This window comes from Patella vulgata, chromosome 1 (genome assembly GCF_932274485.2).
Source record: "Patella vulgata chromosome 1, xgPatVulg1.2, whole genome shotgun sequence".
Taxonomy (NCBI): domain Eukaryota; kingdom Metazoa; phylum Mollusca; class Gastropoda; family Patellidae; genus Patella; species Patella vulgata.
In genome coordinates, this window is record NC_065879.2 from 26,749,235 (window position 1) to 26,769,578 (window position 20,344).

At 33.1% G+C, this 20,344-nt stretch overlaps 2 protein-coding genes across 2 annotated transcripts in view; one reads left to right on the plus strand and one right to left on the minus strand.

The window, feature by feature from the left end:
* The window catches only part of LOC126811400 (collagen alpha-2(IV) chain), a 54,772-nt gene extending 43,396 nt beyond the window's left edge, over positions 1-11,376 (minus strand). The window contains exons 1-2 of the mRNA XM_056102307.1: positions 11,097-11,376; positions 10,919-10,976 (exon numbers count right to left, since the gene is read on the minus strand). Coding sequence (XP_055958282.1) covers positions 10,919-10,976; positions 11,097-11,209 — 171 coding nt within the window. The 5' untranslated portion in view covers positions 11,210-11,376. The remainder of the gene's footprint in view (positions 1-10,918; positions 10,977-11,096) is intronic.
* A 770-nt stretch (positions 11,377-12,146) lies between these two features.
* Positions 12,147-20,344, plus strand: part of LOC126829989 (collagen alpha-1(IV) chain) — a 37,224-nt gene continuing 29,026 nt past the window's right edge. The window contains exons 1-7 of the mRNA XM_050560193.2: positions 12,147-12,432; positions 14,383-14,439; positions 14,648-14,782; positions 18,682-18,726; positions 18,934-18,996; positions 19,564-19,644; positions 20,136-20,213. Of these exons, the coding sequence (XP_050416150.1) occupies positions 12,346-12,432; positions 14,383-14,439; positions 14,648-14,782; positions 18,682-18,726; positions 18,934-18,996; positions 19,564-19,644; positions 20,136-20,213 (546 nt within the window). The 5' untranslated portion in view covers positions 12,147-12,345. The remainder of the gene's footprint in view (positions 12,433-14,382; positions 14,440-14,647; positions 14,783-18,681; positions 18,727-18,933; positions 18,997-19,563; positions 19,645-20,135; positions 20,214-20,344) is intronic.

A 20,344-nucleotide genomic window follows, 5' to 3' on the forward strand; every position in this document is an offset into this window, starting at 1 on the left:
AAAACTTATAAGATTGTTAATTCTGAAGAGACCAATCCGTTCCCGATCTGGTGCCAATATAAATCCGAAATTTGTAACCATTAACACTACTAGAGTTTGACAAGGTTATGTTTGGAACCAGAGCTCTCATTTCGGGCATATTGGCCAGTTAGTCAGTCTACATGCCATAGAATTACAATTTAAAAAAATAAATAAATCAGATCAAGGCTACTGGTCTGGACTGAATAAAGTTTCATTTTTATACTATAAATGGGGCTGATATGAGTTAATTACATGTATATGTAGCCAGTGCTACATGTAATAACTTGAGTGCAGAAAATTTTATTATGAATTTTTAATTGTGCTGTGAAAATAGAGAGGTCAAAAATATGAAAGGAATGTTCTTTATAAACAAGCAAGTTTGATGTATTAATATAATAGAGTTTCTCAACAGTTCTTGTTGTTGCAAACTGCATATATGTGTATAATAATGTGGCATATATAGGTCTACACAGATGATTTAATTTCAGGAATTTGATAATGGCATTAACATGTACATATATCTGTATCAGTCCTATTTTTTGCAATTGTTACATATTTCACAAACAACACTTGCAAAATAACTTAGTTTTCATAATTATAACTCTTTATTTAAAATTGATCAAATACTTTAAGCCAGAAACATCTAATATTTTGTCTGTCTTAAAGAGAGTGTTATTCAGACAATTGCAGTTTTGTATTCCTACAATCTGAACCTCTTACTATTGAGAAGAATATTCAGCCTTGCTAGTCTGAATTAAACACAATTCTTGGTCACTCATTATCCAGTCTTTTTTCTCTATCTCTGCAGGTAGGTAAAAGTTAAAATGTATGGTCAACATGATATGCCCAATTACCTGCTATTAATTGATAAGAAAGATTTATCCATCTAAAATATATGACCAATTATTGAACAGATGTGGCAACTGGCAGATATAGTTCACTCCAAGAACAACCCTGTGTTTTTCATCCAGAATTGTCATGTTGCAGTTATCAACAGCTGATTTACAATAAGTGAAGAAAGAAGAAAGTGTGACTGACGATTAGACAAGGTATGGGGTACAAATAAATAATCAGACCTGTACATGTACTCAAAATATTTTCAATGAATAAATTTGAATAACACAAGATGCATTTGGTAATTTGTCAACCACACTCTGAGTAGGGCCACATTTAGACTTAGAGTAGGGGGCACTTCATGCTTGAGTAACCGTCAACATAGAAATTAAATTACATGACAAGTAAACAAAATGAATAACATTGCCACATTTACGTGTTTTTTTTCAAATAATCAAAAACATTTTTTTAATTACATGTTTTACAATTATTCATAATTATTTGCCCCCTACCAATGGTTGTAATCATAGATATTGATATAGTTGACAGAAGCTTATCTTTAAACTAATACAACTACAGATAAGACACCATGATAATTGTTTATTTAACTTGTAAATGTTAACATTTGCTGACACATTGACATTATGTAAATATCAACATAACACAAATTAAAATCTCCTTAATTACAATTTGTCTGCTACTGGTCACATAAAAAATATCTGCTACTAACCATATCAAAATTGTCTGGGATGGGTCAAATCAAAATTGTCTGCTACTACTGGTCATGTCAAAATTGTTTTGCTACTGGTCAAATCAAACTGAAGGACTAAGTTCCTGGTCACAAATGAGAGATTTATCCTTTGTACAATTTTTGAATAGGGTACCATATCATAAAATAACGAACACTTTCAGAAATCTTTTTAAACAGTGGTTGCCATGCAAGATGCACCCACATTTCATAAGAGATAGACAGAAAACGAGCTAAAAAAATAAACCAGGAAATTACAGTCTGATATGCGCGCACATATTGACAGAAACTAAGATCTTTGGGTTATAAACATACATTTTAAGTTTCATCAAAATCGGATAAAAATTGTGACTTCTAGAGGATCCACAACCTTTTACACTACATGTATTTCCTTCATGAATTTCGAACTCAACCATCATTAGGGTGGAAATCGGATAAAAAGTGAGGGTCCACATGCTAAAAACGTGATTTTTCGTTCAATCAGTGGCCATTATCCACTATTGCAAGGAACCGAGATCTTTGGGTTATAAACATACATTTCAAATTTCATCAAAAGCAGATAAAAATTGTGACCTCTAGTGGTCCACAAGCTAAAAATGTGATTTTCTGGACAATCAGGAGCCATAATCCAGGAAGTTACATTCCGATAAACATGTCAATATCAAGAGGAACCTAGATCCTTTGGAGATAAACCTATATTTCATATTTCGTCAAAATTGTGACCTGCAGAGGGTGGGCACACAAATTGTGACGTCCGGACGGACAGGGGCGAAGACAATATAAGATATGAAAATGTGGGTGTATAAAAAAGGGTCTAATATCTTCCAAAGCCAATTTTTTCCTTTAGTAATCTATTGTATGAGGATAACCAATGTATACAACAGTGTACAGACAATATAAACATTAAGGGCAAAAGTCAAGGAGTAAGGCCTTTCAAAATAAATTCCAATTTTGGATCAAGCCATATTTTGAGAACAGTTCAAGACTGATATGGTTTGTGTTGTTACATATTTTGCACAACTGTTGATGGAATGTGATCGGTCATATTGTAACAATGAAGCAATTGTTCTTAAGAGTTAACTGCAAAAGCATATTATGTTTTCCAGGGTAAGGTTATTGTAGGAGTAAAAATTATGAGTAAGACGAGGAATGAACAACCAGACATCTTTGTGGTCCTTATGATGAAATCCAAGTCTCACCCTACTTAATACAACATCTGTATATCATTGGACAATAAAAAAAACAAGGATGAGTGGGTGGGGTCTGAACTAAAACAGACACAGCACAAAGAGGTATTAAAAATCCTGGCAACAGTAATTTTGAGAAGCATACCTAACCAGATGAAGACTTTAGAGATGGTTTATTTCTTTTCAAATGTTGTATGCAAAAGTAGGCTTTTTCAAGACTGGACTTTCAGTCAGCCTTTCTTTTAATATTACTTTTAATTTAATTGAACAGATTCTTCTGATCAGTCTCCAGGGATATGGTTATTAGAAAATGTACAGTGAACATCTTTCAGCAAATGTGCCACAGAGTAAGTGGCATTGTTAATTTCATCCAGGGTCATTAAACACTAGAAACTTCTATAATGCCAAATATTATATATCTACTGGATAGTCAAATCCAATCCAATCAAAATAAAATTGTTGATAAATCAGCAGTTCTATGTAGGGCAAAGGTAAGATTATCTCTTTAAAAGAAACCTAAAGTAAAAGTGATCCTCAACATGTCTTGAAGTGCTTAAAGTACAGACAAGTTTACTTGCCAAATGAAAGCATTTTCTCAACACACACAATTAATAAGGTCTATCAGTACATGTACATTTCAATACTGTTGATAAACAAGTTATCCATATACATGCACATAAGATACTTCTAGAAATATCTTCTGAAAATTATCCAAATCTTTGATAACAGTACTTATTCTTACTTGTTTAGGCCAACCAAGCTAATGAAGATGTGCATAAACCATGCTGTGTGCTATGAGGAAATTTTGCCTACAACCTACTCTTACACCGTATATGAGACCTCAGTTTTTCGTCCTATCATATTAACTACATGGGGATTTTTTTCCAGGCCCTGCTTGCGCAAAATATGTTGGAAAATCGTGTGGAATTTTCCCAGTAAAGGCATATTAATGACATGAACTCTTAGGGACATGTCGGGTTCATTCTTAACCATTTAGCAATTAGCCTGCCAAATATTTACATGTACCAAGCGCTAAAGGGTTAATATAGTGATACCATCTACACTATCACTTGTCAGCCACCATCTATGCACATTTCTGCATGATTTATAATAGGCACACAAGTCAACCATACCTACATAGTGTAGTATTATATGCCTTGAATAAATATACAGAGTATTTCCTTTTATTGTGTACAGGTCATCTGTTAACGTGCTTACAGCTGGCCAAGAACTGTGTTCTAGTGTTCTTATATTAAACAGGAAACCTACAATAGGTACTGACCACTAGCCTACTAAATTACTTATACCTGGTAGTAGTAATACATCTACTGCAGCCTACAATAGGGTTAATGCAGAAAGTCCTCTTTTCTCTAGTGTCCCCTGAACTCCAGAGTCCCCCCCCCCCCCCAACCCCACACCAACCTTATAATCAGAATTTAAATATGTGGACCGATGAATTTTTCAGGTTTTTGTTACAGTAGCTTAACATCTTTAAATCGGCAGCCAGGCACTTTTCACCGACTGTCTACAATATGATATTACGGATTGACAGACTTTGATTCCAAAATGGCTGCAATGACACCACTTCAGTCTTACCATGGAGATTTAACAAAACACCTCAGTCAAACTATTGAGATTGAACAAACACCTCAGTCGCACCATGGAGATATTAGGGTTACTACATGTACATGTAGATATCTAATAGTAAAATTTGAATAATGCTGGGTAATCAAAAACTGAAAATAGATGTTAAATCAGCTGTCCAGTTTGATATATGTATAACATTTTATTGCATAGCAAGGTGGTTGACCTTTGCAGAAATTACATCTACAGAAAATCATTTAATGAGTAAATAACCAGGAAAAGAAAATGGTTTAGCAATGAAATAAATATTTAAGTATTATTGCAGGCAGACTACCCACTCCTATCTCAATATAAACTGATTATATCTCATTCAGGAGGCCCTTCTTACAAATCTGGAGGCTCAAAGGTCATCCCCAGTCCTCTTAACCTAGAGTTTGAGTGAATAAAGATAGAGTTGATTTAAAGAGAAAAACAGAGGTGGATTCTTCTTAATATACAGTACAGATAAAAGAAAGAACCAAGAGGCAGGGCTAAATAGAAGATAAATAGTCAACCTCAATATAGAACCTAATGGAATTATGCCAAATTTTCTTCCCAACTTTTATCATCTGAATCATAGCCGACACCTTTCACTAAGTCATATCTTTAAAGAAGCGAAGCTAAATATATTTTCCCACAGTGTTATTTGCCTAGCTGAAGAATGTAAGACTGAATCTAATGTACAAATGTAGAACCGGATTATGGTTGCATGGGGGCCTTTCCTTCACAATGATTAATTGCATTCTTGCATCTTTTAATTTAGCGATTTTTTCTTATAGAAATATAATACATCACTTACTCACGCATTATATAGCCTACTATACCATTTGATAAACTAGTATGTAAAATATATGTATATATCATCCCTTTCTTCAATCTTTTTTTCATTCCTAGCAACGGAAACGGAACTATGGTTTTTGAAATATAATTAACAGAATTATGAAAAATTCAAGACATTTATAAGGATTACTAAACCTATATATCTTCATTAAAATGTGACTTACTTGAGCCACATTCATAATGGTAGAATCTTTTTTACTCGGCTTTCATTTAATTGAATGAGTTTCAAGAGTTTTAAATCATGTACATGTAATCATAGTGTCTATATCATGTAGTAGACTATGTAAACATGTATTCCAAAACAAATACCAATAAGACCAAATATTAGTAATTACTTCTTCTACACTTACATGTACAACAGATACAGAATTACTCATATAAATACAAAACAGGAAAGAGTTTATTCATTCTTTTTGTGAAAACGTAATTCCTTGAAATCTGCAAAATGGATAAATCGTCTGCTTAGGAAATTCATAGACTAAATATTTAGAGAAATTGTAGGTGGAATCGTGCATTAAAGTTGAGTGTAGAAATAGAATTTGTAGGTGAGCACATGTGGCATAAATTAACTTGTGATGAACAGGTCACAGCCCTAGCAACTGTTACCAGTACATATAATGAAATACTGCACCTATAACTTCCCTGACTGCACTTTTCAATCCCAGACTTTTAAAATGATATGTATACATTATGCACGCAGATTGCTTAAAACAGGCTTTAAAGATATTTTCCAACATACAAACTGTGTGATTTGATGATATATTTGGACTAAAAACATATTCAAACTAATCAATCTATCAAAAATTTGCTTTAATTCCCTCTTAAAACTTTGAATTCTCTGGAGATACCTATAACTATAAATAAACTGTTGTTAGATGCAATGTCTGTCACATTAGCTTTATTGTGGGAGGGTCCATTTTTAGAATGCATTTATCATTACTTACTGTACACATTTACCATACATATTGAGACCTAAGTAATTCTTAACTGTTTTCTGACAACTTCTTTTCCTGTCATTTAATTGCAGAGTCTTTTTTTACGTTGACACCCCTCAATGTTCCCAAAACCACCTAACCATTTGATCAAGAAATAACAACCGCTCCCTCCGTCAAGCTAGCACAAACTAAGCTAGCAGACAACAGTCGGGTTGCCGGTTAGTGTTACCCCCGATATATTTGCCCAGTGCTTGCCCCATGGGTGTTTTTCGGGTAATCCAGTATTTTTCTAGTAAGATTGAGTGTCTATACTTTCCATATATACCAAATTTGTCATATTGTTCGTAAGATTGGTTGTCTATACTATTCATATAAACCAAATTTGGCATACTTTTATGGGAAATAACCACCAGATAAATACTTTCAAACAATGTATCTTTAAAAAGTAACGTGTAAACTGATTAGCATCCATGATTGATTTTGGCCACATTACAGTATCTAAAACAAAATGCCCTTTTATGCTCATTTATTTAAGAACCTAAATAAGTGCAGATATCTTATAATTTGGTTATTGATTCTGTTACTATGCAGCAGTTTGGAGATCAGAGTTCACTCTTACAGTAACGAAAACCTGAAACCATTTATTATTTCATGAATGTATGACAGTTAAGGTTTCTCTTAAACATGCATTATGCAAGAGCTAAATCTGATTATTGCAAGTCTTAATTTAGGCTTCAGATGTTATAGAAATTATAAATTAGATCTTTATTTAAACAACAAGACCAAAATCAACTCTGTAGACCCACGGATGGCTCGGCTACAGCTCGGATTTAAATAGGATTTCACTAATTGATTAAATCAAATAAGGGGTAACCTGATGAAAATATGTCAGTTAGATCGAGGCTAAATGATAGAGTGTACTTAGCGAGGCCGCTGTAAAGCGTTTCGGTATGCCTTTGAAAACTTTACTTGATAATCGAGATATGTCAATCAAACGATCAGCGAAGGTGAAGACACAATTCGCTACCATTTCTAGGCAAATATTACAACGATGATAACTATGTTCAGAATAAAGTAATTTGACTGAATTTTTCAATATATTCTTCTTTCATCATCTACTTTTGAAATGTTATAGCAAGAATGGCCAACTCTCTATAAAAATCTCCCATAATGTATCTTTAATATCCCAGTAACATTTGTTTCATTTGGGTTTTTTTTGCTTAGTATACTGATTGATAATTTTACTAAATATATTATGTAATCTTAGCCTTGAACAGCAAATCATTAAAATGTTCTTCACACTAAATCTGAATTTTACCATTTCTTTAAGTTTGTGAAATCCTAAGACCCATATCTCAGTATCTTAAGAAAATATATGTAAGATTCCCTCTTTTCATTGACAGAGAGTTAAAGTTCCAATCACTGTTTTTAGTTCTAGTTTGACGGGTCTATCCTTAATAGTTTATTTTGATTGGAGGGTTTGGGTGGCCTGAGTAGTCTTAACACACTCAGTAGAGCATAAGTACTGTTATCTGTGCAAGTCAAGCTCAGACTTGAAGGTGACAAAAGTAGGATAACCTGCCAAAACCTATGTATTTTCTCCATCTTTTAAAAACCCATACAAGCAAGTTAATTGATGAAATAAAACTGACCACATTCACTATAAATACAGTTAAATTGTCCCAGAAGAAGGCCGTGCACTGAGATTCATGCAGGGTGAAACCAGAAAACACAAACAATAATGTACCTTATGTCAACAGGGTTTCTTTTTTATTTGACACACTACATGTAAGAAATAAATGAAACAAAATGAGGTTTAATGTATAACTTTTCTGCGTAAACTGGGCTATTGAAGACGGGAATATACCAAGCCATCTGTTATGAGGTAAAAATTTTCCAGGCAGCAGAATTATGGCCTACTCTTATTTTAATTTGAAACGGTTGCCAATTTTACAATTGTCCCATTGGAAAAACTAGATGTTATTCGTTGCCAGGCGCTCTGTCCTGCACCACTGGAACCAGACTAGAAAATCCTGGAGGGTTGAGCCCTGGACCCCCTGGTTCCCACTACGAAATAGCAACTGAACGTTAACTGTCCAGGATCCTTTTTGGAGCCTTCCATGTCTGTGAACTGACCACTCCCTGGTACATAAATATAAGGAATCAAGTCGAATAAGTAAAACCACATTACAAGACAATCTTCAAAAGCCAAACAAGGTTATTATTAATATGTAGAAAAAGACCCAGATATATGTAAGTACATGTATATGTATAGAACTACATAAAATAGAACAAAGTTTACTTTGATGGAAAACGAAATATTAGATTGTGTTTATCGCTTGAATTCTAGCAGACTTGTTGATTCAGCATATATCCTATACCTAACATCAAAAGCCATGGTGATGAGATTGTTATATATGTATGGAGTCATGGTGTTCTCTTCTGTAGTCTTGATTATTCAGTCTCTTAATAATCCTTCAAAATTCGGGTAAAAGTAAATGTGTTTCTGTGTCACATCAATAGAATCTTTTGCACATAAAAAAACCAAATTGTCTAACAATAATCTACCACAGTTTGCATCTAGTTTTTTCAATTTTATAACCTTCACAATTTAACAATCAAAACAAGAGTCTGGTTGAACATACCTATCTAATTTGCAGCTGGCTTTTTACCTACAAGATTCAATGTTAAAGAAACCCAACCTGTTAACATACATTTTGTAGTTCCAACATCAATCTATCAAATTGGCATAACTTTTATAATGTTTGTTGTAATGTAATATGTTCTATTAAAAAAGTTGGACCTTTTACGTTTTTCTTAAAATAAATGACACTGTTCAGAATCATGGACAATTTGTAAGTTAAAGAGGCGTGGTTCTTGAATTATGGTGTATTTTATTACAAAATTTGGATATAAATTACGGTGAACAAACAAAATGGTGAAATAACATGCACATCTAGGGCAGATACAGGATTTTAAAAAAAAAAGTGTGTGTTTAGAGGAGGGGGGGGGGGGGGCACCAAGTATGGGAGGCCTTTATTCACACTTTTTCACAGCAAAGTATAATTTGTTTTAAAACGGTTTGTGACATTCTTTTTTGCATATCATATATTTGCACAATATTGTGAGGTTGCTATCAGTGACATACATGTAGCTATGATTTCTCACTGATGGCTGGAAACATCTGTTTTATCCTAGAAAGAGACTGAAAGATGGTTTGTAGGTAATGGCCACATTTACAAGTGTTGTTAACAATGATTCTAGGATATAATCAAGTACAATAACTCTAAATAAGTATCATAATTTTTTGTAATTTTTATTCAATGCAATAATAGAATCATAAATTTCAAATAGATCAGATGGTGTCTTTTGCATGAAAAGTGTTCACAAGGTTCTACAGAGTGAGCAAGGACCACGATTCTTGAATTAAGGGAAACTGTTGAATTTAATGTTTCTTCATTTCATTAAAAATGCATTATGGAAGATTTAGATAAAGAGCTGACAGTTCTCGCTATAATAGTTAAAAACTAGATAATGAAAAGGGAATATGTTGAAAATTTTAGTCAAATTACTTAATTCTGGGCAGACTTATAGTCTTAATTGTCATTGCTACCATTGTTACAATAATAAACAAAGTCTCAGTTATTCATTTTTAAATTAAATCATTAACTGCCAATTGTATTCTAATCTGTTGAAAATCAAAACCATCCAAAGTTCTAGAAAGTTGAATATGGGCCTGGCATGTCAATAAATGTCTAATTGTATATTGTATTAGCTTGATAACATTGAGAGAATGCTCTTTGAAAGGTCACCCAAATAAATAAGTAGCTGTTTTTCCATAAGTATGTCTTTTTGTGTGTTGTATATTTGGAGTTAAAGTTTTACCATTGAAGGGAACTATGCATGTAAAAGTATCTTTAAAAGTAATTCTCCACAGTTAACTTAAGTGATTTAAGAAATTAATATTATTCTTAGTTTCTGTACCTGTATAACCTTCTAATTATTTGCATGGCCCATGAAAACAGGACAAACAAGTACATGTACCAAACTGATTAATGGACCCAGAGCAATTATTGTCACCCATACAAGTACATCACTTTTTACAGTACTTTCCATGGTGGATATAATAGAACATGTGACACCACTTATCAGTTATTTGAGAAGTCCACAGCAAAACCACTTTGTTGTATTTATGTATTGCAACTGTGTAATGGATGCCAAAAGAAACCATGATCATAATATAAGCATGCTAAACCACACCAAAAAATCAATAATATAAAATGATTTTACAAGTTAAAAAACATGCAAGTGACATTCATGACATCCACAGTAGACTCCGCGTTCCAACGGTATTATGAACGTGCGGCTCAGCTATAAACAATGACTGCTCCCTAATTCGCTGCTACTGTTTTACTGTTTCGGCCATTGCCGGCGTACATTACATTCGATGAGATATATCTTATTTACTATTAATTACTGTTTATAATGCACGGTATAAATAAAAAAAAATATACTCTGTATCGAAACGGCAATAAAACTGCACTTTACAGTGGGGTACATTACAGGACTAACTTAGACGGGATACTTGAAGTTTAACAGGAGATATTGATTCCCGGTATATTATCAATATCGATACTAGTTAGCGGGAAATGGACATTCCAGTTTTGAATGTTATTTGGGGAATAATTCGTCGAGTTATACTTATTCTATAAAACATGCCATTTACTCACCGCATATGCGCTCTGTGATAAACTCGAAGCAAGAATCACAAATACACTAAGAATTAACCTGAAATTTTAACAAATAAGGAAAGTTAGAGATACGAAATTATTGTAAAATGTATTTTACATGATAAATCATCAATTTTGCCCATCCTCAGATTAGAAAAATATAGAAATTTGTACTTACCATGCGGGCATGGTTCGCGACTTGGAAGTCGATCGTAAACACTTTTGACTACAGTTCTTCTTAGAGCACTGTTCGCTGGCCAAATTGCCAGTATTAAAATCACTAAAACTCATCTAACAAAATAAAACGGCGAGTCAAAACTCCAACCGTAACTTTCCCTGCTAGGATAGTCCCTAGCAATTATGGAAAATCCCTTTTCTGAGTCTAAATAAATTACAAGGATTCACAAAGCGTTCATCGCTCAGTTCTTTCGCAGGATTCTCCTCTCACCATGGGTAAGAATCTGTAGACCTTACACCAAGATTTGGAATGGTGGGCGGAGCGTAGTTCTTCTCCCACGCCAATCAAAGAGTATAGAGAATTTCACATTACTCAGTTCCTGTATATTGGGGAAATAACTACACAGCGCATTCCTAAGATAAACACCCAATTTTAATTTTAATCCCAGGCATAATCTTTGCTTTATATACAACCATTATTTATTAATTGGCCCGTTGTCTTAACAAGGGGTCATTGTTTGCGCAAACACTACAGATGCAGTATTTCCTTTTGAGGTGGCAATCGTCTTCCCGCTTGTCGTAAGACAACATCATTGATAAGTTTAATTGAAACCATTTGTGTGGATTTTGTGTGATTAAACCATTAATTTATTGGGACTCGGTGGAAAAGACAGCCTATTTTCTGAAATAAGTAATCTTAGAACACTCCTAGATTATTTTTTAAATATATAAAACTGAAAGACAGAATTGGAAGTTCAGCCACCATTTACCCGCAAAAACCATATTGATTGACACGTGTTCTGTCAAATTTAGTATGCACGTGGGACGGAGAACTACTTCAGGGCGGAACTAAGCTTCCGCTGAAGAAAGTTAGTTCATCTGAAATATATTTTTATATTGGAAATTGAACCGAATTCCTTAACTTGAATTTAGAAAGTTTGAATTGCAGGAAATATCTTAGATTTTCCTTCCGACGAAATATTTTCTGGGTGAGTTTTTCCTCGACCCACATATTTCTCGGTTGGAAAATAGTACCTTTGTTTTACCGTCTGCTGTGGAACTTGGAACTATAGGCAAAGTGCTCGTGCTTCGAAATCTCTAAAACAAGATGGTGGATGGTTCTTGTTAGGTACCATCTAGTAGGTTAGAACGAAGCAAAACTTTAACTTTTCCTCAGGAATATGTGGTGATAGTGTTGACAAGAAAGATAGCCGTTTTAAAAAACCTTTACCTAATTTATTTGTAACGGCATGAAGCCGCGGGGGAAGAGCCAATACCAATTGGCCGTAATATTAGTGATCTTCATATCGGAATACTTGAATCCAGCATCAGGAGCCGTAAGTATTTTCTCATAGACACAACTCTCTCTTTTTAACAAATATTAATTTTTCTAACGTTCTTTTGCGATGGAACTATTTTGGTTGAGCTTGAAGCATCAAAAACTTTCATAGAACTTTTAATGCCACAAGTTCTGTATACGCGCTGTAAGAGGAATTGGTGCCCTTCCCGCAAGAAAACTGAGATGAACAGCAAGTATTTACAGAAAAATAAAAGAAATTATATTATTTTTATGTTAAATTGAACATTCTTTTCATACACCAAAAATAAAATAAAAACGAGTTTTATATAGGAAAAAAATCTTTAGACCTAGGCTACGTTAAAATAATTAGTTTAAAGATATATTTTGTGGCAGATTATTTGACAAATATTCGTTTATAATTTACGGTTTAAAATATTGATTTCCATCCAAATTTATAAAAGAATACAAGTACGTTAGATTTACATGTACAAGAATGTTATTTTTGCGCATGGACCGTTTTTAAATTATATGGATAGTCTTTAATCACTTCAATTTCGCATAAGGGATTTAGCAGATATTTCCAAATATTTTAAGGGTTAATTTAAGATATTAATTAAGATATAAGTTTTATTTGACAGGGAAATAATAAGATATACCGCCGTTGTGGCGAGAGTAGAATGAAATGTAAAATCAAAGGTGTATGTAGGAATTTAATGTAGGCCTGCATGTATATTGGCTTCATCGTTAACCGCGATTCTGAACGATCAGGGAGCATTCATTATTTTAGGCTAGCGGTTAGTCTATGAACGCGAATGCCTTCTGCCAGGGATGGTGGTGGAAATTGAAGTTGCTAAAATTTGTCTGGATTTTGATTAATATGTTTTTTGAAAAGCAGATTTTACCATTTTGTGAATATTCGAATTATTGTTTTATGGTCTTTGAATATAGATACATGTAGGCCCTGTTTTGGTGGAATTTCATAATAAAAAAAAAAGGTTGGAGCAGGTCAAGGTGGAGCATGATGCCTAACAGTTGTTTCAAAAACTCCATTCCATTAGTTTATACATGTACCTGAACAGACTAACATACCTTGGTTTTAAAATCCACACTGCCAGTGCCTCTCTTACCATAGGTCATGTTTGGTTTTTTTAAATTAATTACCCCACAAGCAGCAAGTGGCTACTGAAAATGTCAGAGGAGTTTATGTTTGTGACCAGTAGGAGCCGGAATGCAATTGTAGTTTTTACATTTACTAAAATATATATAAATAGACATACAAATAAGTTGCATTTGTAACCTAAATATGAAAAATCAGAACAACACATAGGCCAGCACAGCACAGGGTCGACATAAAATGTTCCACACATTGTAAAATGAACAGACTCAACATACATGACCTAAACTGTGTGCATGTACATTGTATGGATACTGTTCTTACTGGACAGTTTGATGCAATAAATCTTATCTTATTTAAAAATAATTTCATCCTAAAAAATTTCAAATCATTCATGTATTACTTATGGCCATTTAAAGCTAACATTATTTTGTACTGATTCGCTGCCGCATCTTAATATTATGTCTTACATGAATAAAGTAATAATATTCCTGAAATGTTTTCGTACAAGCCCGCCCATTTTTCATGGAAGTTTTTGGTTTTAAAACTTGAATGTGCTTAGTTATATAATAACAATCTTTATTTTAATAAAGTAGGCCTACTTATTTATGTCTTTTAAGATACATATGAATGATCTAGCTTATTGTGCCTTTAATCTGAAAGTAAATAATAAAGAGATGTGGTAGTGATAAAGAAGTGTGATAGTGATAAATAGGTGTGGTAGTGAACATCTTAATTTACTAAATAGTGATAGATTCTTGAGATCAGAGTTTGAAGGTCACATTGCTTCAGGTAGATTATTGAAATACACAAACAAATATATCTATGATGAATTACATAATATTGTACATAGGATTATATTTATTATTGTAGGCATGTCCAGGATGTACAACATCACAATGTATATGCAAAGGCCAGAAAGGACCCACGGTAAGTCATTTCTAAACACTTATGGCATGTCAACTGTGCTTGCTTTGATCAAGTTTTAAACAAGCAATTAATGTAATATGTGTACTATACCATATCTCGGTGGAATATAGATAATATACCAAGCTCAAATTAATTAAATTTAACTACATGTAATTGTCAAAGATGCATAACTGATAATAACTGATAATTTTATTTATGAAATTTGTAGGGAGAAGGAGGTTTACCTGGTTTAAGAGGACCTGAAGGCCTACCTGGATTTCCTGGACCCGAGGGACCTCAAGGACCCAGGGGATTCAAAGGAGATTATGGCAAGGAAGGAAGATTAGGATCAAAGGGATACAGAGTAAGTAATCTTTATACAGTCCTATTCCAATATCTTAAAGATTTTTAGAAAGATTTCTACTGGCACTGCATCAAAGGTAATCAGACTGCTGTCAATGCGTCCTTGCTACTGTAGCCAGTATGCCAGTGCCATAGACCATTATTAAAATCAGACTTTCTTTGAGTTATAAGTTGAAATGCTTATAAATGTTATGAAATATCTGAGTTAAATGGTTGATTGCAATAACTATTAAAGACAATTCCCAAATAACCTAAGATAGTCTTTTTCTGACTGTATATTGCCAAAACCTGTGTTGTACATGTATATGTAGACTCTAGATTTTTAATAAGAAGCTGATGTCTAACATGGGAGTAAAACGTGAAATCTTTATTAAAGACACATACATGTACATGTATATGTAGGTGTACTTGATAACTTTCATCTTACAATACATTTTCATTCTACACCTAACAATGGGAATGCAACTCAATCTAAAATTTCTTTGGTGTATTTAAGTTCCAAACCAATTAATCATTGCCTGATAAGAAAATAGATGAACACTTACAAAATTCTATATTTTCATGCGATGTTGTTATTCTAATATCTATTATGACCAGAAAGAATTTTAAAAGTTTAACTATTTATGTTAATAACTAAAAGATGTTTAATTGGAAAGTTTGTCTGAATATTGAGAGCGTCACTCACAACTTAGAGATATTGAGTGTACTGTAAATCTACAATGCATGTCATGAACTTTCAGGTTGAAAAAATCAGTGTACATGTAGGTTTCAAGTATCAAGGAAGCGCTTTTTACAAAATATTCTAAGTCCGGTGTGGAGTTGACTGTGAATCAGACATTATGCATTAAGTGCTTGTAAACTATGAATATGTGAATAACTTGCAGACGGGGAGATAAGTGCTAATTGCAAACATGACGCGATTGTTTATTATGCAACTTCCAGGGACGCGATCATTGCCCCATATATATAGTGTCTTAATGACTTGCATGTACACATACAGTGCTTCTTTTTTTTTAAAAAAAAGAAAAAATATCCCCATATGTTGAAACAATAAAAAAAAAACATGATGTAATGGACAAGAAAAAATCGTAATAGAACCTGTGCCTCTAGAATTAAACGTAACGCTAACCTTTTGCCGATATTATAAGAGTTTCTTTTTGAAAAACTCAGGAAATTTTACAGAGCTGTTTCATTATGAGTCAAATAGAGCTCCACCCACTATCAACAGACATCAGACATGCCATGTTCACATGGCAGAGTCTGGGAACTATGTGGGTGTATGAGGTGCATAATATTAGAGAAATGTCTGGGAAATTCTTTGACTGTCCTTAAAAAGATACAATACTAGGAAATAGCATTTTTATGAGTGTACATATACATGAAAATTATGGATGGTTCTGTTTTAAAAATTATTATTTCCTGAACATTTTAAAGTTATTACTAATACTAAGTATACAATAGATTATATTAGAAAATAGTTGACATAAGTGATTTTGAATAAGCTAAGATGTTTTCTGCAGAAATTATATGCCTACAGTGCTCTTTCTATTAAGGGGGAACAGTGTGGTCAAGGAGTAAATAACTGGCCCCAAGATTAAAATGCCCCAGGTTCAAATTCCCACTTTAGCCTAAAATAATCTTCACAAGGAATGTGTGCTTATTTGTTTGGATGGGTAAAAAAAGTAAAGTCCACTGGTGTACAGAGTTTATTGCACGTTAAAGAACCCTTGACAGTTGGCATCTGACGAAGAGTGGGCTGAAAAGCTACTGCCTGGACAAAATTCACCACCCTTGCATTACACATGTAGTAATCATTGAAATGAAAATTACCATGTGTTAGTTTCAAAATGAGTGAAGTATTTTGTTGACAAGACGTTAAACCCTACATTGTACATCATTCCATTCTCTATAGTCAGCAGCTTTTCTTTTCACTGACACTGGTTCACTTCTGGTACTGGAACTCCATCTGCTAAACTCATTGATGATATTTACAAGGCCAAGCATAAAACATCAGTAGTTTCAGGTTCTGGAATAAAAGCAGAACTGTTGCTGCCATTCATTAATTTAAAACAAACAATTTTTTAAACTTGAAAATTTGTCTGTTAGGAACAACAGTAATACAATATGCATTACGTTGTAAAGGTAGTAAATGACTGACAAGAATCAGTCATACTTATTTTTATACACCCACAGGTTATAAGTAAGTCAGTCTGATAACATGCAATTCTTGTTTATAATTAACATTGGATCATTTTGAAAATTTGATGTCTCACTAAAACAAGGAAAGTTATTGACTTTTAATGATTTCAAACAAGTTACTTTCACTTTTTCTGTCTCGATTATGGATTTAATTTAGGAAGAAAACTATTCATTTTCAGTAATTATATCCAGAGCTTCATCCCTGGATAAAGAAACCTCTGGGTGTCACAATTATAAGCACAGTTTTTAATACAAAATCTTTTTGTAATTGAGCTGGAGGAACTCTACAATGTTTTAACCACTAAGTCTCTCAATTCTAACCCAAGCCACAGCCCTGCCTTAACTGTCAGTCATACACCAGTTAACACATATTTAACCTCTCTGACCAAAAATGTCCAGATACCACTGGAGGAGAATCAGAAGACAGTAAATCATCTGATATTGACCTAATATGTGCAAATAACATTACATACAAAAACAGGTCATGAAATTTTAAGCAGCATTCTGTTTACATGTATTTCTATAAATGATGACTGTCTATTTAAGAAAGATAGTACTTTGTTAATTCAAGACATGAAACATTCCTGTTACCTTTTAAGCCTTGATTATTTCCTGCAGTTTACAATACACCACTGTTTATTTTGAGAGGGGAGGAAATAGTTTACAATTAACTTAGTATAACTTTTCCCCTCAGTTTCTTTTATGGCTATCAGTCTGCACATCTTTAATTCACATAAATACCACCCATCCATGCTGTCTAACTATTACTGAATGCACACTCAGTAATATATCTGACAAGCTTTCTTATTTGAATAATGACTAATTTGTATAGTTCATTAACAATAGTGACAATGTAAGTACATGTATTTGAATATATTCTCAAGAAATTGAAAAGAACTGGCTGAATTTGTGGTTTTCTTTAAATAATGCCCTGTCAATTATTTAACATATTTGTGCAACTGCTCTTGCGATATTTCTCACAGAATAAAAGTAAGGTCATATTGAATAAAATGTTCCTAGGTTGAACTAAGTTGATGCATTCTAAAAAAAAATATTCTCTTTTCCTCTTAATGGAGAATTTATGATGTATTTACAAACTGAAACTATTAAACTTCAACTTAATATTCACAAGTACATGTGCCTACATCTCATCATTAAATACCAGTTAGATTTAAAGTCACACATGTGTGATGTGTGATGACAGATTTATTTCAGCTACATGTACTGTGATAAATGTTTGAGATAAGCATTTACACCATGATACAGCCCTGAATGATGCATGTCGTTTAACTTTTTGGAATGGTAATTCCTTAGTACACTGATTTATTAAAACCCTTATAGAAGTATTGCTTCCTGTTTCTATTATACATGGCCAGTTTCATATTTGAAAGTTGGAATAATAGTAGCATTATACAAAGGAGAAACGTTAGCTTCAAACTAGCTCCAAACCCGGTCAGAATGTTCCCATGGCAATTATGTCAAAGTGTTAGCATTCAGAAGCTGTAAGAGCTTGCGAAGATTATATTTGGTTTAAGAAAACGCTTTTTCAATTGATACATCAGCTGTTTGTGAATGAAGTTGCAGAAAAGCTGTGTCAGAATCAGATTGAACTTAGTAGTTTCAGTGGAAACAGCATTCTAATTCTGTTATTCACTGTTTATAGAACATTACATTGTAATTCTCACTATTTGTTATATTCAGGGGGATGATGGTTTACCTGGATTTACTGGTGTACCTGGTGTTCCTGTAAGTATTAATAAATAAATGTATACAAAATATTTATTATGTAGAAGATCTATAGGATTTTGTACTACTGTATGACTGATATTTTTATTTTAAGTCAATTTTAGTGTTGATGGTTTTGTTTAACAACTTATCACTGTACAGTTTACACTATTATATAATAATGTCTTTCTCATCATAATATATGGTTTATTGATGTTATTATTGTAGGGTCAGATTGGATTGGAAGGACCAGTTGGACCAAAAGGTTATCCAGGTTGTAATGGAACAAAGGTCAGTGGACATTAAAATGTAACAGTTTCTACCATAGACTACATACTGGAATGAATCATTAGTAATTAGAGTCAATGATTAAATTCCAAGGGGAGGGTCTGTGGCCACTGACCAGTTACTAATTGGTCAAAGAAATTTGACAGAGTTTATAAGAGATATAGAGTGGGTGTTATCCTTATCAGCTGTTGTGAGGGTAATGTGATCTGTGACATTGATGTGTTGTACAGACACCCTACTGATTTCACAATAATCCTTATCTTATTATCACTTTTAACTAATTTCACATCTATTTATTACACAATGGCCAGCTTCTAAATTGTGTTGGTGTTATATTAAAGCCCCATGACTACTGTGTGAGCTTCAAATGTTACCTTCTATTGTTTTTTTGAACTGAAAAGTATTCAACTGAGTAAGACAGTTCATCCAACATACAATTTCAGACTGAAACAATATACCAAATTTTAATACACCACAAATTCAATTTCTTGATATGAAATGGAAGAAATGGTTAAAAATGACGGCTATATAAATGTGTATACATGTAAATAATATTTTCTTGTATTCCAGGGAGAAAGGGGTTTTCCCGGACAATCTGGTCTTCCTGGTCAGCCAGGTTTCAGAGGTAGAGGAGGTTTGCCAGGATTGAAGGTAAGTTATACATTTAGTTATTAGAATACACATTAATTTTGTATTAAGTTCCTTTTTCTGATTAGATCAGTAATGTGTAATTACTACTATTTTTTTAACATCATATTACCCATTATACTCTTTATTCCTTATGCTGTGACATTCAAATTGTCCAATTTACATAGATTTATCTATAGATTCTTTCTGATATATTCTGTGTGTTTGTACAAGTCCCTATAATATGTTGCAGTTAATCTACCTGTAATATATCATTGTTATATTCACACGCCAAAAGAATATGGTTAATTTCATATTTCTACAATCTGTTTGGTTTCGTTCATCCAAACCTCGATTGGCAGAAAGTTTCAATTTTAAATGTTCAAATTAATTAGTTGCTAAAGTATTGCCATTTAAAAACCTATTTTGAAATACTGGTGGACTAGTCTAAAAGGTTGTTTTTTTCATCACTTGATTGCATTTTTTCTGTAAAATATTTATTTTGGTTTGTTTAGGGTGAACCTGGTCTTTTAGGTGGTGTTGGTTTAGGAGGAGAAGGTGAACCTGGTGAATCAGGTTTAGATGGAGTGCCTGTAAGTAATTATTTATTCTAATCTTACTAAATTATGACATTATTGCTACATTACAATATGATTACATTGATAGTTCATGTTGAAAACTATAATTAACCTTGATTATTTACATATTTAATGGCGTTCCCCCG